The sequence below is a fragment of the Erythrolamprus reginae genome, chromosome 2 (assembly GCF_031021105.1).
Source record: "Erythrolamprus reginae isolate rEryReg1 chromosome 2, rEryReg1.hap1, whole genome shotgun sequence".
Taxonomy (NCBI): Eukaryota; Metazoa; Chordata; class Lepidosauria; order Squamata; family Dipsadidae; genus Erythrolamprus; species Erythrolamprus reginae.
In genome coordinates this window covers 61054374-61078622 of record NC_091951.1, presented here as the reverse complement: position 1 = coordinate 61078622, position 24249 = coordinate 61054374, and the positions used below count along the sequence as shown (strand labels likewise).

General features: G+C 41.8%; 1 protein-coding gene across 1 annotated transcript in view; it reads left to right on the top strand.

Moving 5' to 3' along the window:
* EIF4E3 (eukaryotic translation initiation factor 4E family member 3) overlaps window positions 1-19186 on the top strand; it is a 31990-nt gene extending 12804 nt beyond the window's left edge. The window contains exons 2-7 of the mRNA XM_070738235.1: window positions 3973-4045; window positions 4764-4858; window positions 7975-8035; window positions 10696-10762; window positions 17194-17349; window positions 17447-19186. Coding sequence (XP_070594336.1) covers window positions 3973-4045; window positions 4764-4858; window positions 7975-8035; window positions 10696-10762; window positions 17194-17349; window positions 17447-17493 — 499 coding nt within the window. The 3' untranslated portion in view covers window positions 17494-19186. The remainder of the gene's footprint in view (window positions 1-3972; window positions 4046-4763; window positions 4859-7974; window positions 8036-10695; window positions 10763-17193; window positions 17350-17446) is intronic.
* The last annotated feature ends 5063 nt before the right edge of the window (window positions 19187-24249 follow it).

The window sequence follows — 24249 nt, the reverse complement described above, 5'->3', positions numbered from 1 at the left end:
CCCCTAGAAGTCAGAAACGGCCTATTTCCCAACTTCTGGTGAGCCCAGTAGGCTTGTGTTTCGCCCTCCCCAGGCTCCAAAGGTTTTCTTGGAGCCGGGAGAGGATAAAACGCCCTTCTTCATGCCCCCGGAGACTCTCTGGAAGCCAAAAACGTCTTCCCAGAACCTCTGTGTGAGTCAAAAATCAACTGACCAGCACACACATGCACATTGGAGCTGAGCTAGGGCAACGACTTGCGTGCCAGCAGATATGGCTCTGTGTGCCACCTGTGGCACCCATGCCATAGGTTCACCATCACTGGTGTAGGGTTTGCTGCCTGAGCAGGCAGTTGCACTAGAAGACCTCCAAGATACCTTCGAACTTGTTCTGTTATTCCGATACTTAATAGCACATAAGTTGGTTAAAAACAGAAAGGAATAAATGGGCAGTTTAAAGGTAGTAGGAAGTGGAGTCTCAAGGATCTTGTGGCCGGTGTAACTTGTTTATCAATTATCTTGATCGATAGACAAAGTAAACACTGAGGTGGCAATATTTTTTACTATCCACTAAGGTGGATAGTAAAAAAAAAAAGTTCATAGTAATACAAAACAAAAGAGATTGAAAATTTCCAGACTACCTTTAAATCAGAAAAATAACCAATCAAGAAGCAAAAAGCTATTTCAGTTTAAGTAGATATAAAACGATATACCTTTCTGGGGGGAAATCTAAGCTGGGGGAAAAAGAATCCTAACTTCATTAAACCTACATTGATGGATCTGAAGCTTTGAAAACAATAATTAAAAGAAATAATTTGATACTATTATTGGCTATTATGTCTATATGAAGAATGTGCACGTTTTAAGTATTTGAGATCTTGTGCTAGTGTGGCACCTCTTATTCTGTTCATTATTTGGGTTATTGTGTAAATTTTGGGAAATTGTTGCTGCTTTAAGGAATGCAACTGTCATGCTGACATCTGAACAGTGGGTTTAATATTGCCTATTCTCTGTATGGTAAAGTAAACACAAATCTTCCAACATTAAGGTTTGCTTTTAAAAAAAAAAAATGGAACTACAATGATTAATCCTTGTAAAGGCAAACAATGAAAAAGGGGTGCATGGAATCCTTGTACTTGTTTAGTATGTTTAGCCATTATTTCTTTATCTGTTTTGTAAGGTTTGTGCAATAGTTCTAAACATACACCCAGTTTGTTTTTCTTTCAAAAGCTGCAAGGATGACATGTTGTCATTCCCCAATTAATATAGAATATTTAGAATACATGTATGGTAGGGTAACATTGATCTATGGCTCCTTTATTCACACAATAAAATGCATAATAAAACAAATAATAAAAGTATGACTGCAGATACTCCTAAATCGAATCCAACATTCTGTCACTTTATTGCCCTCGTTTCATGCATGGCAAGTTTCTCCATTTCACTATAATATTTGTCAGTTACATTTTCACCAGAACAAATTGCTAGTGTATATTGGGTACCTATATTATCAATAGAATGAATGGCTGCTGGTAGATTAATTGTGGAATACAACATAATGTATAATACTTACATTTAAAACATTCATGCTGTGTTATACTGTGCCAGGTTCTGATGCCTTACAGTATTTGCATATACTGTACTAAAGTACAGTAGTTCCAGTGAAATTAGGTTTTTGTTGAAGTAGGATTTAGGTGATTATTATTTAACTTGTAATAGTAAATTCATAGTGATTGCCATCTAGTGGTAAAAATAGGAGTTGGATAAAAGGATTTGTCAAAACATGAGTGTGATGAATTTAACATCCATTTAATCACTGCGAAAATGCAGGATATAAAATATACCACCGGGTTAAAATAAAAGCTGAAACTAAATATTAGAATTAAAATTAAATTATGGACAAGGTATATAATTACTGTAACAGTGAAATAATTCCCCCCAACTTTATTCAATATCTGAATGTATATAGTTATAATGTGGATTTATGCATTCTTGCTTATAAATGCAATTGTATTTTGGGAATTTAATCCAAGGCGGGTGTACAATTGCAGTCTAAACTGCTTAAGTAGCTTTGAATACTTTATGATTTAAATAGACTAACAGAGTGAAAGATTGTGACTTGGCACATTTTTATTGCGTAAAGTGTATAAATTTCCCTGTTTTTTCACTGTGTGATTTTCTTCATCACTATGATTGTCTGTATCTGTGCATTTATTTATAGAACTTACAGTAGACATTGTTTTTCATTTTGAAAACAATGAAATTATTGTCTCTGAAAAGTATGACTATCCTATACAATAGAATACAAATATATAAAATGATAGATTGATAAAATGATAATAGAGCTGAGGTGGCCCAGTGGTTAGAGTTGCAATACTGCAGACTACGTCAACTGACTGTTAGCTGCAGTTCGAATCTCACCGGTTCAAGGTTGACTCAGCCTCCCATCTTTCTGAGGTGGTTAAAATGAGGACCCATTGGGGGCAATATGCTGACTCTGTAAACCACTTCGAGAGGGCTGTAAAACCACTATGAAGTGGTATATAAGTCTAAACGCTAGTGCTAGTGCTAAAGCAATACCAATAACAAAGAATTATTAGAACAGATAGCAAAAGGCTAGATATAGAAAAACCTAAAATGTTTGAATTATCAATGAAATGTTCAATTTAAAGTACAAATACTTTGCAATATGTACTCATCCAATATTCGCAAGGAATTTGTTTCATGTTGTGGATTATCAGTAAACCAATCTCCACATCATAGCTAATCATGGTTTTGCCAGCAAGACATTTCTAGAATGCAAAGGTTTGTATGGAAATAGGTAATCCTCCAATAATATGATCTAATTCTAAAGCCTTGGACCTGGCTTGGTATCTAATTGATGTTCACTCTTCCATACAGAAATATTGTTTTTGATTAAAAAAAACCTTGCACAACTTAGTCATGGTATTTTGCAACATGCTGCTTAGAAGTAATCCCCATGTAAAATATGTTTAAATAATTAAAATAAATCCTGAAATTATTACGGTACATTATAGGTGTGTTACACTCGATTTCATTGAGGGCCATATCATGGTTGTGTTTGACTTTGGGGGGAAGGGGGGGCGTAGCTGGGGTAGGAGTGGTCAACTCAACATCACTTGTGTTTAGGGCTCCTGAGCTCCGTTTTGGTTGCGACAACAACCAGCAGAGGATTGCAGGAGGTCATTGCAGCCAAAAATGGAGCTGGGGAGCCTGTTTTCACTGGCAAAGGCACCATGGGCCGGTACTTCAATGTTTCCAGGACAGCCCGGTGGGCCAGATCTAAGCACCCTCTGGGCTGGGTCTGGCCCCTGGGCCTTGAGTTTGGCACCAGTGCATTAGTGCATTGTTTGTCAACTTTAAGATGTTGGCTAGGGAATTCTCGGAGTTGAAGTCCAGCAACATCTTAAAGTTGCTGAAGTTGAGAGACACTGCATTAGCACAATAGCCATTAATTCATGATCAACACTATCCAAGAGACACTAAATATATCACGCCAACTAAAACCACTAACATGTTTTTAGCCACTGATAATTTCGCAGGTCACACCCAACTATAAACCTTCCTCCTGCAGGAGGATACACCAACCACAGTGCATAAAACTAAACTGAATATGGGAAACACTCACAGAACCTAAATCTTAGTAGGAACTATCTTTACCCAATTACCCTTTTATGGTCTGTTATTGCACACACACATTGGCCGTGAACATTCATGTTCTGTATGCAATAGAAAAGAAGAAATGCATGTTATTTTGAATGTCACACTGATGTCACAACTATCTCCTAATAGCTGCATTAAGATATAATATTAAGAACCATTGAAGATTTTAAAAGAGTATTACATGTTTACAGTATTAGCATCTAGGATAAACAGCTGTTATGTGTGTAACATTGATTTTATGATCACTGCTTTTAATTCTCTGATGTGTATTGAGTACGTTTTTTAATACAGTTGTTTTCTTTTACATATAAGGTCCCTTCCTGGTACCACAGCAGCTGAATGTGCATCAAATTTGAAGAAGATCTATACAGTAGAAACTGTACAGGTAAAAACATATGTTAAGCATGAGAATTATATAATGGAATATAAAATTACAGTAGTACCTCTACCTAAGAATGCTTCTACTTACGAACTTTTCTAGACAGAAATGGGTGTTCAAGATTTTGTTGCCTCTTCTCAAGAACCATTTTCCACTTACAAACCTGAGCTTCCGAAACTGTAACCAGAAAGGGCAGGGAGAAGCCTCCGTGGGGCCTCTCAAGGAATCTCCTGGGAGGAAACAGGGCCAGAAAAAGCGGGGAGAAGTTTCTGTGGGGCCTCTCTAGGAATCTCCTGGGAGGAAACAGGGCCTCCACCCTCCCTGTGGTTTCCCCAATCACACACATTATTTGCTTTGACATTGATTCCTATGGGAAAAATTGCTTCTACTTACAAACGTTTCTACTTAAGAACCTGATCACGGAACGAATTAAGTTCGTAAGTAGAGGTAACACTGTATATTGGTCTCAAACTTTAGGAAGGAAGGATTTTTTAGCCAAAGGAGACCCTGACCATTTTACTTGTTGTCACTGCATTAACTGCCAGTGATTGAAGAGAATTCAGGCAGTTTCTATTTTAGCTGAAAATACTATTCAGTGAACTTGGATTTTTTTGTGTGTGTAAGGCAGGTGCTTTATAACTGAGGTATAATCTTTTCCTAAACAAATGGTAATTTCATATTGTTTGCTGGTATTTGTAAATAAATAAAATCATTATCCATCTAGATCTTCTGGAGCGTTTATAATAATATTCCTCCTGTGACAAACCTGCCTCTAAGATGTAGTTATCATTTAATGCGTGGAGAAAGACGACCACTGTGGTATGTATTCAAATGATTGGCATATTTGGGGAATCTGCTGTATTTCTTAGTTTGGGGGGGGGGGCAAAAGACACTGGAATGTAAAAGACATTGGAAAACAAAGAACAGATGAATATTAGAGGGTTTTTTTTACTGTGTCTAATATGGGAGATTACATTAAGATGATTCGTGTTTGTCTTTCAAAGCTTCATGGATTGTTCTAGTTAAAAGTTCATGTTGTGCAATACAATGTTTGTCTATTGCATATATTTGAACTAAAACACACTTTGCAAAATTTTGGTAGAACTTTACTAATGAATGCTTGCAACAATGCGGAAAAGCCCAAGGTCTGCTGAACTGAGTATTAGCTTGCTTACTTAGAGGAACTTTTGAGTTTGCAGTGGTAGACTGGTTGACCCACTTTTTCATGTAATGGTTTACTGTTCTATCCTGACGTCCCCACTGTATCAGCAGATTTCACTTACAATTGTAGTTTTGTCATCTGCATCCTATCATAAATCAGAGATGAGTAGCTTGCAGGCCCCATTTGCTATAGTGCCCCTCATTTCAGCCCCCTCCCTCCTCCCATTATTTTAAATTTTGGCAGCAAGCTGGCAAAGAGTAATAGTGAATCTTAGTGAGTAAAACAAGTAAAATAGTAAAATGTTATCCTGTTGTAAACTGATTTACTTTAAAAACAATCTTCCCCAAATGAAAAAGTGGCAAGAATTTCATCATCACCATTCTATAATTTCATTTCCCCCTGTAGTTGTCCCTCACTATGTAAAGTGAAACATTCCTTTTCAAAATTGCTTATATTGTCTAAAGCAGTGATGGTGAACCTTTTTTTCCTCAGGTGCCAAAAGAGCGTGTGCGCATGCTATCGTGCATGTGTGAGTGCCCACGCCCATAAGTCAATGCGTGGGGAGGATGAAAACAGCTTCCCCCCACCCCGGAGGCCCTCTGGAGGCTGGAAACAGCCTGTTTCCCAACTTCTGGTGGGCCCAGTAGGCTCATGTTTTGCCCTCCCCAGGCTGCAAAGGCTGCCCTGAAGCCATGGGAGGGTAAAACCTCCCACCTCCATCCCCTCCAGAGACTCTCGGGAAGCCAAAAACACCCTCCCAGAGCCTCTGTGTGAGCCAAAAATCAGCTGGCTGGCACAAACATGCACGTTGGAGCTGAGCTAGGGCAACGGTTCACGTGCCAGCAGATATGGCTCCGCATGCCACCTGTGGCACCTGTACCATACGTCCGCCATCACTGGTCTAAAGTGTTCCCCCATTTTGTAAACAGAAATGATGGTGAAAGACTGTAGAGATTCTTAGTCATCCGGGCCATGGTTGTCCCAAAGGCGCATTTTTTTCAGGAATCAACTAGACTTCATTTTTTTCTTTGAAGATGTTTCGCTTCTTCAGCTATGACAGGATAATGGAGAATGGAAGGATTTATGTTCCTTGCTGACAGCTGGTCATTTGCATCCTTTTATAGGGTTGTTGAAGCACTTGGAGGTTTATCTCTGTCCTCAGGGTCACTTGAGTAGTGCTGCTGCTTCCTGTTGTCTGCAGTTTTCTTCTTTCTTTCGCTGGAAATCCACCCCTACTCCCACACCATTCAAAGGGTGTTCACCTCAAATTGTATAGCTATTTGAATATAAAAATGGTGGTGGCTATTTCAGATTGTTCAGTAAGGCCACCTGAGATCATGAACATAATTTCATATTTTGCCTGGAAACAAATTGACAGCCACTGAAAGGTTTTGTATTTACAACCTCAGTGCATCTGAAATGTGCCAGATTTTGACACATTCTCACAGTGATGGTCATGTATTCAAATTCTTCTCTCATCACCTCGAGGCTCGACTACTGTAATGCTCTCTACATGGGGCTACCTTTGAAGAATGTTCGGAAACTTCAAATCGTGCAGAATGCAGCTGCGAGAGCAATCATGGGCTTCTCTAAATATGCCCATGTTACTCCAATACTCCGCAGTCTGCATTGGTTGCCGATCAGTTTCCGGTCACAATTCAAAGTGTTGGTTATGACCTATAAAGCCCTTCATGGCATCGGGCCAGAATACCTCCGGGACCGCCTTCTGCCGCATGAATCCCAGCGACCGGTTAGGTCCCACAGAGTTGGCCTTCTCCGGGTCCCATCGATTAAACAATGTCGTCTGGCGGGACCCAGGGGAAGAGACTTCTCTGTGGTGGCTCCGACCCTCTGGAACCAGCTCCCCCCAGAGATTAGGATTGCCCCCACCCTCCTTGCCTTTCGGAAACTCCTTAAAACCCACCTCTGCCATCAAGCATGGGGGAATTGAAACATCTCCCCCTTACCCATGTAGTTTTTGTGTATGATTCGATTGTGTGCTTATTTTTTTATATATTGGGGTTCTTTTGGATTTTTTAACCTAAAACTGTAATTTAGATTGCGAAATATTAGATTTGTTACTATGTTTTGTTTACCATTGTTGTGAGCCGCCCTGAGTTTACAGAGAGGGGCGGCATATAAATCCAATAAATCTAAATCTAAACAAATCTAATCTTCTGCTGATAAATCCTGCTATTCTCCTGTGAGGCGCTAAGTAGAGTCCAAGCATGGAACAAATTCTGGTCAGTTGTTAGAGTTTAATTTTAGCTTGGAAGTACGCCCTCTATCTGCTTTCCACTCAGTTTTCAAAACTCAGTCGAGTAGAAGGGTCGTCCAGGTTCCCTTTTTAAAAACAACTGACCTTTTTCCTGCTTGGACTCTCCTTCAGCTTGTATTTCTCCTCCACATTATTGAGGATGTTTTCAAAGTTGCCTCATTGTCCCAGAGCTACTATTGCTGCTGGGGGTGCAGCAAGAACCTTCTGGCAGACAGGATAATAAAAACATAGGCTGAAAAACAGCTTCTATCCCAGGGCAATAAATATATTGAATTCTACTGAATAGTGCAATACTATTGCAATATTGGGTTTTCAATTCAATTGTATAGAATGTGAAGGATGTATGTTTGTGTTTATTTTTATAATTATAATGTACACTGAAGGTGGCATATAATTTTATCGCATGATGTGCAGTGACAAGAAAGTAAACTTAAAAACTAAACTAAACACTATTGTAAAACTGTATAGTAAATCTTGTGTTTTTTCACAAATCAGGGAAGAGGAAAGCAATGCCAAAGGTGGAGTATGGAAAATGAAGGTCCCCAAAGATAGTACGGTATGTTGTTTCCATGTGCATGTAATATTATTATTATTATTATTATTATTATTATTATTATTATTATTATTATTATTATTATTTATTAGATTTGTATGCCGCCCCTCTTTGATGACTCGGAGCGGCTCACAACAACAATAGATACAATAAAATACAAATCCAATATAAACTATATTAATCCCCCCATGCTTGGCGGAATAGATGGGTCTTCAACATCTTACAGAAGGCAAGGAGGGTGGGGGCAATTCGAATCTCGGGGGAGTTGATTCCAGAGGGATGGGGCTGCCACAGAGAAGGCTCTTCCCCTAGGTCCCGCCAGACAACATTGTTTAGTCGATGGGACCCGGAGAAGGCTGACTCTGTGGGACCTAATCGGCTGATGGCGGCAAAGGGCGGTCCCGTAGGTATTCTGGTCCGATGCCAGGTAGGGCTTAATAGGTCACTATCAACACTTTGAATTGTGACCAGAAACTGATTGGCAGCCAATGCAAGCCGCGGAATGTTGATGAGAAATGGGCATATCTAGGGAGGCCCATGATAGCTCGCGCAGCCGCATTCTTCACGATCTGAAGTTTCCGAACACTTTTCAAAGGTAGCCCCATGTAGAGAGCGTTGCAGTAGTCGAACCTCGAGATGATGAGGGCATGTGTGACTGTGAGCAGAGACTCCCTGTCCAAAAAAGGGCCGCAACTGGCGCACAGGTAAACCTGGGCAAACGCCCTCTCCGCCACAGCCGAAAGATGGTGTTCTATTTATTTTATTTATTTATTTATTGGATTTGTATGCCACCCCTCTCCATAGACCCGGGGTGGCTAACAACAGTAATAAAAAACATCAGGTAAATCCAATACTAAAAACAACTAAAAAACCCTTATTGTAAAACTAAACATCCATACAAACAAACATACCATGCATAAATTGTAAAGGCCTAGAGGGAAAGAATATCTCAGTTCCCCCATGCCTGACGGCAGAGGTGGGTTTTAAGGAGCTTATGAAAGGCAAGGAGGGTGGGGGCAATTCTAATCTCCGAGGGGAGTCGATTCCAGAGGGCCGGGGCTGCCACAGAGAAGGCTTTTCCCCTGGGCACCACCAAGCGACATTGTTTTGTTGACGGAACCCGGAGAAGGCCCACTCTGGGACCTAACCGGTCGCTGGGATTCACGCGGCAGAAGGCGGTCTCGTAGATACCCTGATCCGGTGCCATGAAGGGCTTTATAGGTGATGACCAACACTTATGTTGAGGTATATTAATGTAGGGAGACTCATATCACATTTCAACTCATACAAACCTGTATGAGCTATATAACTTGGAACATACAGAGCATTATTTAGTGTCACATAATTTTAAAAAATGGTCAGTCCTAAAAAGAGATGAACCCTGACTGATCTTTAGAAGGCCAGATCCTGAAGATGAAACTCAAAATACTTTGGCCAACAAATGAGAAGGAAGGACTCACTGTAGAAGAACCTAATGCTGGGAAAGAGTGAAGGCAAAAGAAGGTGATGAAAGAGAATGAGGTGGCTGGATGGAGTCACTGAAGCACTGGACATGAGCTTAAATGGTCTTCAGAGGGTAGAGAATAGAAAGACCTGGAGGAATATTGTCCATGGGGTCACGATGGGTCTGACACGACTTCACAACTGACAAGATAAGACAAGTAAAAAAGCCAAAAACCTGTTCATAAAGCAGGAAATCCCTTCCTTTTATCTCTTTTTGCACATCTTCCATATGCTTTGTGTAGGGGAAAGATTTTTCAGCACACCAACACTCATCAAGAGAACACTTATTTGCTTGCCTTATCTTAAGGGTTGTAACACTTACGTTTCATATCACAGGCAGATTTTTCTAATTTTGGCTTGTTCAATGCATAAAACTGGAATTACTAAATTAAAAGGTTTTGTTTTTCAGTGATAAAACCCATGCTGCCACCCTTTCTTTTTTGTGTCTGGCCATTAAGAGCCAAGATATCTAGACTTAGACTTTGAGCTGTAGGGCAGAGGAGTTCCAAATCACCAGAACTATACTTTATGGACGGACAAAAGGTGATGTATTGAATAGTAAATATAAGAGTAGTCATCATTTACCATTCATGGGATTTATTATAAATGGACAAATTAATAAAATTCTATGCAGAATGAGCAGGAAAACTGACACGAGGCAATAATTGTTGTTGTGAGCCGCACCAAGTCTGCAGAGAGGGGCAGCATACAAATCTAATAAATTATTATTATTATTATTATTATTATTATTATTATTATTATTATGTCAGTACAACACAGCAAACGAGATCACTATGCTGGATTATTATTATTATTATTATTATTATTATTATTATTATTATTATTATTATTATTATTATTAATCTAACCAAATCAGTTTCTAGAAGAAAGAATCCTCTTTCTCTGTGTCCTCAGTTAGGAATGTGCAAGGTTTTTATAAAACATGATTAAAAGGTCATTTGTTCCATTACTTGTTCAATTTATCACCTTCCAATCCAGAAATATTTTTAATGCAAACAATTACGAATGCAAAGTTATAATATGCATAGATAAAATAATATGGTGGGTATTGCAAAAAAATATCTTGCAGGTCAAACTGGATATGTCATTGTTACTGTGGCAGAATCAGCATCTTAATCCCCACCCCTTTTTTTTACTAGTTTGCAGTTTGGAAAGAGTTACTGTTAGCTACAATTGGAGAACAGTTTTCAGACCATTGTGCAACAAGTAAGTCTATGTTTTTATTATTTGATGTTTGCTTTAACTTGTGAGCATCTTGTGCCTAAGCTTGCTGACCATTTTAATTTAGCTGACCAACATTTGCTAGGACTTTCACATTCAGAGTGGATTGGTTTTTGGCCTGAGTCAGCTGGTACTAAAAGGTACATGTACTGATTTTTCTCAAATTTATCTAAGGCAGGAGCCAAGAGAAACAGTAGGTTTCATACAGTCATAGGTGTAAATGTTTGACATGTCTGATAGCAGACATGTCAAACATTTACATGTTTGTAATCATTTTTGTAAGGATTAGCTTACAAAATCTGCATGGGTGCAAAGTGGAAACAAAGCTATCACCACACCTACACAAAAGAAAGAGGGGAAAAAATAGGATTTTATAAAAGATAATGCCACGCTTTATCAGCTAGTACTATTGTCAAGCAGAATGGAAAGCTTGATTTTCATCCTGGTGTGTAGCTTATTGACTAGAAAGAGAGCAGTTCTTCTTGATGAGGTCAAAACAAAGAAAGAAGAATTTAGGTCATGGAGTCAAATACATAATCAGAGCAGGAATCTAAATTAAAAATATCCCCAACAGATGGGGCTTTCTCAACTCTGCTTGAACATAGGTAATAAATGGAACCCACCCTGCTTGACTAGGTCACTTGATTCCATTGTCAAAGTGCTCTTTCCATTGGGGAAACCTTCACTTGTGTGTCATCCTTTCAAGTATTTATCATTTTTATTCTATCGTGTATTATTATTCACTCAGGGTTCTCTTGACTAAACATACCCTGTTCTTTCGGTGTCGATATATGGGGCTTTGTTTTTACCCACAAACGTTCTCACTGAAATCATCTTTCTTGGTTTTCATCGGTTTCAGTTTATCTGAATCCTTCAAAAAGTGCAATGAAAGAAAGAAAGAAAGAAAGAAAGAAAGAAAGGGGGAAGGGACAGGAACAGAGGAAGGAAGCAAGGAAACTTATGAAAGGGAAGAGTAAGAGAGGAATGAGTGAAGGGAGGGAGGGAGGGAAGAAGGTGGGAAGGAGAAAGAAAAAAAGAAATAGAGGAAGGGAAGGTAAAAGAGAGAAAGAAAAAGAGAAAGAAAGAAAGAAAGGGGGAAGGGACAGGAACAGAGGAAGGAAGGAAGGAAACTTATGAAAGGGGAGAGTAAGAGAGGAATGAGTGAAGGGAGGGAGGGAGGGAGGGAAGAAGGTGGGAAGGAGAAAGAAAAGAAGAAATAGAGGAAGGGAAGGTAAAAGAGAGAAAGAAAAAGAGCAAGAAAGAAAGAAAGGGGGAAGGGACAGGAACAGAGGAAGGAAGCAAGAAAACTTATGAAAGGGGAGAGTAAGAGAGGAATGAGTGAAGGGAGGGAGGGAGGGAGGGAGGGAAGAAGGTGGGAAGGAGAAAGAAAAGAAGAAATAGAGGAAGGGAAGGTAAAAGAGAGAAAGAAAAAGAGAAAGAAAGAAAGAAAGAAAGGCTCACTGAGCATCTCTCACTCTCTCTCTCTTTCTATCCCTCTCTTTCTCTCTCTCCCCCCTCTCTCTTTCTCTTTCTCTCCCCCTCCTGGACTCCCGGATCGCTCGCTTCTCCGGCCAGCAAGCCGGCTGCCCGGAAAAGCATTGCGCCTTTTCAATGCCCTTCCCTGTGCTTCGGAAGCCGCCGAACGCCGTCAGAGGGGCGCGTCAGCGGCTTCCGAAGCACAGGGAAGGGCTTAAGCCGCCGCCTTTTCCCTTCCCCGTCGGAGCACACATGCTTTGCACCTTCCTAACTCCCTCCCCCCCAGCCAAACCCCCAAAGCATGTTTACTGCCACACGATTTAGCCAGGACAGGAGCGAAGTAACGTGGAGGATTGGGGAGCTGAAACCGGGCGCTTTCAGCATTCCAATCCTTCACGTTACTTTGCCGCTAACTCCTGAGGCGCGGAAGTTCGCCTTTGGCGTTTGGCTTCAGAAGCGGCGCGGCTGTTTTAAAAGGACGCTGCAGGCCTGGGGGGCTTTCCAGAACCCCCCCAACCCCCAACCCGGGTTTGGTGGGGGGCTAGGAAGCCCCCCAGCCCGGCAGCGTCCTTTTAAAACAGCCGCGCCGCTTCCGAGCTAACTCCTGAGGCGCGGAAGTTCGCCTTTGGCGTTTGGCTTCAGAAGCGGCGCGGCTGTTTTAAAAGGACGCTGCCGGCCTGGGGGGCTTTCCAGAACCCCCCCAACCCCCAACCCGGGTTCGGTGGGGGGCTAGGAACCCCCCCAGCCCGGCAGCATCCTTTTAAAACAGCTGCGCCGCTTCCGAGCTAACTCCTGAGGCGCGGAAGTTCGCCTTTGGCGTTTGGCTTCAGAAGCGGCGTGGCTGTTTTAAAAGGACGCTGCTGGCCTGGGGGGCTTCCCAGCCCCCCACCAAACCCGGGTTGGGGGGGTTCTGGAAAGCCCCCCAGCCCGGCAGCGTCCTTTTAAAACAGCCGCGCCGCTTCTGAAGCCAAACGCCAAAGGCGAACTTCCGCGCCTCAGGAGTTAGCTCGGAAGCGGCGCGACTGTTTTAAAAGGTCGCTGCCGGGCTGGGGGGCTTCCTATCTCCCTGCTAGCCCACTCGGAATGTGAAATTCAAAACAGCGTTCGGATCCCCCCACCCCCAGCAGAAGCCAAGGACCCCCAGAGTGGGGCAGCAGGGGAGGCGACCGCCTCTACACTCACCAAGTGCCGGGATACGAGCCGAGAAGAGCCGGGCTGGCTTACTTTCCTTCCTTTCCGCGCTGATGCAGAGCCACTCGAACAAAGCGTCACGCCCCCCTGACGCTTTTGGCGGCAAAAGAGCCCAGCGTCGCTTCGGAAGCCGCCGAAAGCGTCAGAGGGGCGCGACGCTTTGTTCGAGTGGCTCTGCATCAGTGCGGGAAGGAAGGAAAGTAAGCCAGCCCGGCTCTTCTCGGCTCGTATCGCGGATTTGAGCTCGGGAGACGAACAAAAATGTCTCTCCCCTCCCAGCTCTTATCTCGAGTAGCTCGTAAGTAGAGCAGCTCGTATGTCGGGGTTCCACTGTATATGATTTGGAAATGATACAGTATAACATTTGCCTTTTTGCAGTCACAGCATACCACTGATTCATATTATTTTATTTATTTTTATTTATTGATTTTGTCCAATACACAATGAGGGTTTTAGTGGGTATACATATGGTAAAATACATAATGGAGGTTATAGAGGATATACTCATAGTAAAATATATCTAAGAAAGAATAGAAGAGAAGATGTAGGAATAAAACATATCAATAAAAGAATAGAAGAAGAGATATAGGAATGGAAGAAAGGTATAGGAGTATAAAGGTATAGTTTGCAATCAAACAGAATATTCTGTTTGCAATTAGGTCGTACTTAGAACCCTTTTTGCAAAATATCATCTTCTGTATCTTGTTTGTTTTGTTTCCAGCATTTGATTTTTGTTTCCTAAAGTGAAAAGATTTTCACGTATTGTCATTAAAATCCATCATGTTATTTCCTCTAAGCTTTCAAGATCTTTTTTGAATTTGTTTCTTCTATTATAGCCCCTACTCCATATATTCATCTGCAAATTTTATAAATGTTCCCTATATCTCTTTATAAAAATCATTAATAAAAATACAGAGTACAGGAGCCATATCTGAAGTAGCCACTCAATTATCCCCCTCCACTGTAAAAAGGAGCTTTTGATTAGCATTTTGTATATTTTTTAGACAGTTTTATATGCATTTAATTGTCATGCCTTGTCGTCCATTCCATACTAAATTTAAAGCATAAATCAGGGAGATCTCATCAGATTACTTTATTAAAATCAATGTATGTTCCTTCTCCATTATTCCATATTCTGTGGAATAACGATAATGCTTGTTGTTGACAAATCTGTGTTGATGTCTTGTAATGAGCTGAGGTGGTGCAGTGGGTAGAGTGCAGTACTGCAGGCCACTAAAGCTGACTGCTAGATCTGCAGGTCAGCGGTTCAAATCTCATCACCGGCTCAAGGTTGACTCAGCCTTCCATCCTTCCGAGGTGGGTAAAATGAGGACCCAGATTGTGGGGGCAATATGCTGGCTGTTTAAAAAATGCCATTGCTAACATGTTGTAAGCCATCCTGAGTCTAAGGAGAAAGGCGGCCTAAAAAAATATATCAAATAAATAAATTGTCATACTTTTTTGCAAGATGTATACAGATTGTTGTCTTTATGATCTGTAATAAAATTGTCCCTGGTTCATATTGATTGGTCTGTAGTTCACTGGATATTTTTCCCCCTTTTGAAAATGAAGACAACATCCTGTTGTCACCTGTACTATGTTAGTTTATATGATTTCTTCAAAAAGATTAGGCCAGCTAGTTTAGAACAGAAAAGAAAATAGAATAAAGCTGGAACGGATCTTGGATGTCTTCTAGTCCAGGCCTATACTATTTCAGATCAGTGACTGACTAGTTTCCTCTTAAAAACCTCCAGAGATAGAGCACCCATGATTTCTGAAGGAAGCTATTCCACTGGTTAATAGCCCTCACTGTTAGGAAGTTTCTCCTTAATTCAGTGTTTCTTCCAGGTTGCAGAGAATAATTAATTCCAGGTTAATTCCAGGTTGCAGAGGATAATTAGAATTGCAGAAAAAACAATTACTACCAACCTTCCTTCCATTGAGGACCTATATACTGCATGAGTCAAAAAGAACTCCCACCCTATAGAGCAGGCTTTTCCAACCTTGGCAACTTGAAGATATCTGGACTTCAGCTCCCAGAATTCGCTGGCTGGGGAATTCTGGGAGTTGAAGTCCAAATATCTTCAAGTTGCCAAGGTTGGGAAACGCTGCTATAGAGCACTGCACACCAGAACAACTAGATACAAGAACAGGTTTTCCCCATATGCCATCACTCTGCTAAACAAATAATTCCCTCAGTATTGTCAAACTATTTACTAAATCTGCATTACTATTACTATTAATTGTCTCATCATTCCTATCACTCATCTCCTTCCACTTATGATTACATGACTGTAACTTTGTTGCTTGTAACCTTACAATTTATATTGTTTCCCAGTATTTGATTGCTTATTTGTACCCTATGACTATCATTAAGTGTTGTATCTTATGATTCTTGACGAATGTATCTTGTCTTTTTATATACACTGAGAGCATATCCACCAAAGATAAATTTCTTGTGTGTCTAATCACACTTGGCCAATAAAGATTTCTATTCTATTCTGTGAGAGAGCCGGGGTGGCGCAGCAGGTAGAGTGCTGTACTGCAGGCCACTGAAGCTGACAGTAGATCTGTAGGTCAGCGGTTCAAATCTCATCACCGTCTCAAGGTTGACTCAGCCTTCCATCCTTCCGAGGTGGGTAAAATGAGGACCCGGATTGTGGAAGCTCTGTTAAAAAGTGCTATTGCTAACCTGTTGTAAGCCGCCCTGAGTCTAAGGAGAAGGGTGGCATTAAAAAAAAAAATCAAATAAATAAATAAATAAATAAATCTATTCTATTCTAATAGTATATTATACTATTCTATTTTATTCTTTTATTATATTATATTATACAGTACGGTATTATTTGGACTTTACTTTTCTTTAAAATCAAGAGCACAAGTTCTACAGTTGCTTTTCTCGTAATGTTCATGGCTGCTTTCTGTTCCTTGACTTACGCTTCCCTTCTAGTTAGTGTTACATCATTGGTGAAATTCAGCAGGTTTAGACAGGTTCTATAGAACTGCTGCCAGCGATTATGTACAGTTCAGAGAATCGGTAAATCACACCACTGACTGGCCCTTCCCCACCCTTCCTACTCACTCCTTCTCTCCTCGTTCTCGGGCTCATACACAAAGAGCAAATGTAAGAAGGAGGCAAGAGGCAGCCAGGTTGAAGACTTGGCCAAACTTTTCTGTCTGTTCTGTGGGCGTGGCTTTGTAGGGTGGTGCCACTCCACTCACTGCCTTGAGTGATGTCAAGTTGACCATACCCACTCAGTCACATGACCCATCACCACCAATCCATGCCCACAGAACCGGTAGGGGAAAATTTGAATGTCACCCTTGTGTTAACATCTAGTATAAGTGAGTCTCTTACACAATACTGAACCCTCTGAAGCTCAGTATAGAAATAATGAGGTAGAATTTTTAGCATCGCATGTCAAAGAACATAAACATGCCTTTTCATTGTGATTGTTACACTTTATTTAATAAGCTCGTTTCGTGTTTCTGTTTGTGGGGTAAGAGTTCTGTATTAAGTTGAAAACATTTCTATCACCTGACTCCCAACAACTCTGGTCAAAAACATTGAAAACAGTACCAAAGTAAATAAATTGAAGAAGGCAAAGTTGGCAAAGATGACAAAACCGGATAGGAATGAGAAATAACAGATCTCCATAGCCCAAAGGAGGCTTCAATCATCCTTGCCAAAGGCCTGGGCAAAGTCTTTTAAAAAGCAAAATAATATTGGTTTTTTCCCCCCCCTACAGATGATGAAGTAATTGGTATTAGTGTCAGTGTTCGTGACCGAGAAGATGTTGTTCAAGTCTGGAATGTAAATGCATCATTAGCAAACGAAGCTTCAGTTTTAGAAAAGATCCATGAGCTTCTGCCCCAGACGTCTTTTAAAGCAGTTTTTTATAAACGTAAGTGGTCTCCGCACGCGATGTAAGTAGAGTGCAGTGTTTACAAACTCGTAGCAACAAAATCTGTTTAAGACTCACGAGCTGTCTTGCCTTTCAGCCCATAAAGAACATCATGCTTTTGAAGGTAGGCGTGGGAGGCATTAACAAGGACAGAACTTGGAAGATTTTTCTAAGGACACCGCAACAGAAAGTTGGACAGAACATTTACAAAAGCACCACAACTTTTAATGTATTTTTGTAGACCTTCGTATTCTTCTTGAGCCGCTGGTACTGAAAAGCAAGAACTGCTGCCTCAGTAGCTGATGCTATTTTGATTTCTCAGCTCAATACATCAGTTTCTTTTAGTATTCCTTTCTTTTTAAGGTAGAAGATTACAGCAATTCTCGCTATCTGCTTGAACGGCAAATGTGCACAAGCATGATAGGCTTTTTCTCCTCCCCCCCCCCCCCCCCCCAGATCTGTATCTAGATAAATCATAGCTTAGGGCAGTTTTTCCCAGCCTTGGCAACTTGGAGATATCTGGACTTCAACTCTGGGAGTTGAAGTCCAAATATCTTCAAGTTGCCAAGGTTGGGAAACATTGCCTTAGGGAACCATGTTTTCTGAATTTGTTTTTAGACATTCCTATCATGTTCACATCTAGTTGTAGATTTCTTGCCCCTCGCTCCCCAAAATGTGCACTGTTCTAATCTGCAATGACAAATTGAATCATGCCAATTCTATCCAACCTCCATTAAACATATGGAGCTTTCACTACTGCTATCCGGCTTGCTTCTTAGCACCCCTCAGTCTTTGCACTTGATAATGCTCATGCTGTAAAGATGTTTTAATAATCACTGAACAGAGCTTATAAACTGGGAATACAGTTCTATTTTGACAAAGTCTGGAAGGGAGAGCCCTTAAGAAAGATTGACTTGGTTCACACCCATTAATCACGCACCCCCATTCTTGAAATTCTAAGCTAGGTAATGCTTAGAAGCACTGTGATTATGTATCTACTGTGATTTCTATGATAGTAGCAGCAGTTGCTACAGTTGTGCTGTTAGTGCAAGACTACAGTCAAGTGTGAAGCAGTCAATTGTTAGTTGATGTCTGTTTTATGGCTATTTCAAAAATCTTAACGTAGAATGAATACGTTTTCATTGGGAAAACCTACAACTTTTATTCCTTGCGTTCAATTTTTTTTTCTTATCGCAGTATATTTTATGTATCTCTGAAAAACAGATAGTGTTTTCTGCTATGTTCTCACTTAAAATACAAAACTTCACATGCCTATTCTTCACACTTATAATAATATACCTCCCCCCATCATCCTCATTATGATAACAACAGATAACTTTTTTTATCCTTTAAGGTCAATATCAATTGAATTTTATGGTTAACATAATCAGTACAATTTTGTGTAGTTACCAGTTATAGCGCCTTAAGTACACTTTTCTGCATAGAGAGAAGTCAGTTATATTTTAAAGCATGAATGTGAAGTTTTCAAATTAGTTCGTGTGATTTCCTCCCCATACTAATTTATTGGAGGTTGCAATACATTTTTATTTTTTATTACAAAACCAAAGATTTATTTAGCTCCTCAGCAGAGGACACCGATATGCTAGAGGGAATGTCCATTCCCATCTAAGCAAAATTACTGGATTAGTATTAGTATTTTGAAAATTGTTCTGACTGCACTGATATCAACTCACATTTAATCGTATAAGAAGGTGGCTGTTGGAATTCAGTACATTTATGAATCAAGTTTTTTCTTTTTAATTTTGTATTAGTTCATCTGTATTTATGAATTAAACTTGTGCATTTACCAAACCTTATTAAAAGTTTTATAAATTCATGTGTATAGTCAATTATTACATTTCATTATGTCTACACTTTTTAGAAATGTAAGGCATCTCATACGTCAATATACACAGATACATATTCATGAATCTTTCAAGAATTTAGTGCCGTATAGTAAGTACATCTACTCATAAAAGTTGGAAACGAAGAAGGTATAAATAGAATGGCACAAAACATTAATGATGATTTGTCCCATTGAGAAAACTGTTGATAAATGGATTGAAATATGATTCACTTAGGACATTCTCAAGACATTTTAGGCATACCACTCTCAACTTCCCCTTCATGTAATTTAGTCTCTGTGATAATACAGGAAAATATAGAATGGTCACTTCCTCCTCATGTGGCAGAGTGATCCAGTAATTATTTTGCCAACTTTCAAGGTAAAGGAACCTTCAGAAACTTGATCATATTCAGAATACACCGAGTCCCTGGGGTGATCCACATATTTGATGATGTCCGTCTTACTTTTCTAATGAGTCATGGGAGAGGGATGATTCAAGTACTGTATGTGTTTAAAGACATTTGGCTAATTCAATTTTTTTCTGCATGAAATGTTTCAGTAGCGATAGCGCCTTCATATTAGCTGTGCAAACAATTTTTTTGCAGAATCATACCAGCCCATCTTCCTATCAGTAAAACGATCAAGGTTGCCCTAATAACGATAAGTCATTGTATCATGTAGACTTGAAGGAAGCTTTCTTTTAGTGGCAAAGTACTGTGTTTCCCTGAAAATAAGACCCTGCCTTATATTTTTGGAACCCTGAAATAAGCACTTGGCTTTATTGTCATGCACTCAAAAGGCTGATTGGGCTTATTATCGGGGGATGTCTTATTTGGGGGAAATGGTATCTTCATGGGCTAATTAACTGGATAAAAATGTAATTCCTTCTAGAGAATGATATCTGCAATAGCTTAAGCCATAGGACTATTAAAACCTTTGGCATCTTGTATACTTGGCCCTAATATACTGGAATCGGCTCCCCCCAGAGATTCGTACTGCCCCCACCCTCCTCGCCTTCCGTAGGAGTCTGAAGACTTATTTATTCCACCAGGCCTGGGGGCATTAGATCTTGCCCCCTGGCCAATGAATGTGTTGAGAGAATGTGGAGTGAATAGAATGATTACTTTTTTATTGGGGGGGGGGGGGTTGGGGGGGTAAAGTTTTAATTAGTTAATTGGATTCAAGATATTATGTACTGTGTATTTTATATGTTGTGAGTCACCCCGAGTCCTCGGAGAGAAGCGGCATGGAAATCCAATAAATAAATAATAATAAATAAATATAGGTAGTCCTTGGCTTACAACTGTTCATTTAGTGACTCTTTGAGTGGGGTGGGTGGGGTTATGGTATGGATGAGGTGAATGGAAATGGTATGAATGATATATTTGGCCCACCTGAAGCTAGAGAGGCAGGAGGGGAGGGGGCACCTCTGTCTGGGGTGGCAGAGGGTCGGAAAATTCTGGTGCTGCTGGGGAGAGGCAGATATGGCAGGAGCCACGGAGCTAGCCGTTCCAGGGGAAGGAGAGATCGCTGCTTAATAGAAATCCCATCTTCCGGCTCCCTGAGCTCAACTCTGGGTACTGCTGACGAGTGTAATTCTGGCCCTGGACTCAGACTGCTGCTACTCAATGCCAGGTCGGTGGTAAATTAAGCTCTCCTCATCTGGGATTTGATCTTGGATGAGGAGACCAAACTGACATGTGAAACGTGGCTGGACCAAGAGGGAGGAGTTCCTCTCTCTGAAATCTGCCCAGCCAGGTTTCAGATATGGCATCAGCCTCGACCCCAGGGAATGGGGGAGGAGTGGCTATTATAGCCAGGGAGAGCCTTTGCCTGTGTAGACTCGTTGCTCCAGAGATTGCAGGTTGTGAGTCCCTCCTAGTGAAGTTGGATTTAGGGGTTCAGGTGGGCTTGTTGCTCACGTACCTGACTCCCATCTGCGTGTTAACAGCCCTGCCTGTGCTGCTCGAGGAGGTAGCCGGGCTGGCGGTAGGATTCCCCAGACTTATTGTCTTGGGGGACTTTAACCTGCTGTCCCTTGGTGAAACCTCTGGGCTAGCGCAGGAGTTCATGGCCACCATGACAGCCATGGACCTGACTCAAGTAATACAGGGTCCGACTCATGAGGGGGGGCATGCACTCGACATGGTATTCCTCTCTGAGCAATTGAGTAATGATCTGAGACTAAGAGGTTAAGAAGTGTTGCCTTTGTCATGGTCAGACCATTTTCTATTGCGGCTTGACTTCCTGGCTCCAATCTTTCCCCGCAAGGAGGTGGAACCGAATAGGCAGTTCCACCCCAGACGCCTGATGGACCCAGAGGGCTTTCAGAGGGCACTTGGAGTTATTCCAGATGCACTCGTCCACAGTTCGGTGGAGTCTCCTGCTGAGGCCTGGAACAAGGCTGCAGCGGAGGCTCTTGAGTGGACTGCGCCATTGCGACCTCTCCACAGCACTAGACCCCGTAGAGCTCCATGGTTCAACGAGGAATTCCGGGAGTTGAAACGCCAGAAGAGACATCTACAGAAGCAATGGAGGAAGAGTAAGTCTGAATCCGATCGAACACTTGTAAGACCTCATATTAAGACTTACAAAGTGGCGCTTAAGGCGGAAAGATGTGGGTATCATGCCACCTTGATTGCATCAGTGGAATCCCACCCGGCCGCTCTTTAGGGTGACCTGATCCCTTCTTAACCAGGGGGGAGTTGGGGAGCCCTTACAGAGTAGTGCCGAGGATTTTAACACGATTTTCGTTGATAAAATCGCTCGGATCCAGGCGGACCTCGACTCCAATTGGATAACAGAGTCAACAGACAACGAGTCAGTTGAGATGACTGGGGCCCGTACTTGTCCACGTGTTGGGAAAGAGTTTGATCTGGTGAAGTGGACAAGGCCATTGGAGCTGTGAGTTCCGCCACCTGCTTACTGGATCCGTGTCCCTCCTGGCTGGTCTCGGCCAGCAGGGAAGTGACACAGAGCTGGGTCCAGGAGATTGTCAATGCTTCTTTGGGGAGGGGGTCCTTTCCGGATCCCTACAAAAAGGCAGTTATGTGCCCCCTCCTCAAGAATCCTTCCTTGTACCCAGCCATTCTTAACAACTATCGGCCAGTGTCCAACCTTCCCTTTAGGCTCCAGCTCCAGCGGTCCTTAGAAGAAGCCGATTATCTAGGCCCTCAGCAGTCAGGATTCAGGCCCGGCTACAGCACAGAAACTGCTTTGGTCGCATTGATGGATGATCTCTGGTGGGCCCAGGACAGGGGTTTATCCTCTGTCCTGGTGCTTCTTGATCTCTCAGGGGCTTTCGATACCATTGACCATGGTATCCTTTTGCACTGGCTGGAGGGGTTGGGAGTGGGAGGCACTGTCCTTCAGTGGTTCTCCTACCTCTCTGGTCGGTCGCAGTCTGTTAGTAAGGGGTTAGAGGTCTGTGGAGAGGGGCAGCATACAAATCCAATAAATAAATAAATAAATAAATAAACTTCTAGGTTACTCCCTTGTGGGGTACCTCAGGAGTCGGTCCTCTCCCCCCTGCTATTCAATATCTACATGAAATCTACATGGGTGAGATCATCCAGGGGCATCAGCTGAGGTATCATCAGTACGCTGATGATACCCAGCTGTACATCTCCACCCCATGTCCAGTCAATGAAGCAGTGGAAGTGAGGTGCTGGTGCCTGGAGGCTGTTAGGGTCTGGATAGGTGTCAACAGACTCAAACACAACCCTGATAAGATGGAGTGGCTGTGGGTTTTTCCTCCCAGGGACAATTCTATCTGTCCATCCATAACTCTGGGGGGGGGATTGTTGACCCCCTCAGAGAAGGTCCGCAACTTGGGCATCCTCCTCGATCCACAGCTCACATTGGAGAACCATCTTTCAGCTGTGGCGAGGGGGGCGTTTGCTCTATCTGGACCGGGACTCACTGCTCACAGTCACTCATGCCTTCATCACCTCGAGGTTCGACTACTGTAATGCTCCCTACATGGGGCTACCTCTGAAGAATGTTCTGAAACTTCAGATCGTGCAGAATGCAGCTGCGACAGCAATCATGGGCTTTCCTAGGTATGCCCATGTTACACCAACACTCCGCAGTCTGCATTGGTTGCCGATCAGTTTCCAATCACAATTCAAAGTGTTGGTTATGACCTATAAAGCCCTTCATGGCATCGGACCAGAATATCTCTGGGACCGCCTTCTGCTGCATGAATCCCAGTGACCGGTTAGGTCCCACAGAGTTGGCATTCTCTGGGTCCCGTCGACTAAACAATGTCATTTGGCGGGACCCAGGGGAAGAGCCTTCTCTGTGGCGGGACCCAGGGGAAGAGCCGCCCTCTGTGGCGGCTCTGGAACCAGCTCCCCCCGGAGATTAGAACTGCCCCCACCCTCCTTGCCTTTCGTAAACTCCTTAAAACCCACCTCTGCCATCAGGCATTGGGGAATTAAGACATATCCCCCGGGCCTATACAATTTATGCATGGTATGTTTGTGTGTATGTTTGCTTTTAATAAGGGGTTTTTAGTTATTTTTAAATTATTAGATTTGTTGTACGTTGTTTTATTGTTGTTGTGAGCTGCCCCGAGTCTGCGGAGAGGGGTGGCATACAAATCTAATAAATAAATAAATTCAAAGTGACAAAAAAAAGTGATCTATAACCATTTTTCACACGACCATGGTCACATGATCAAAATTCAGATGCTTGGCAATTGGCTCGTATTTATGATGGTTGCAATGTCCTGGGTCATGTGATCAGCTTTTGCTGATCGCATGAACCCCTTGACAAGCAAAGTCAATGGGGAAGTCAGATTCACTTAAACACCATGTTACTAAGCTAATTGTAATCAGTGATGGGCTCCTACGGGTACGGTCAGGTATGCAGAACCGGTAGAAAAAAAATGATTTTTTTTCTTTTTTTCCCCTTCTGGGCTCTGGATATGTTTTTCCTATCGCAGTAAATGAGGTTGAATGTGTATAAATTTAGAAGAGCTGTGCGTGCATGTGTGTGTTTGTACATATACATATAGTTTATATAGTAGATAATGTATATTTTTGTGTGCC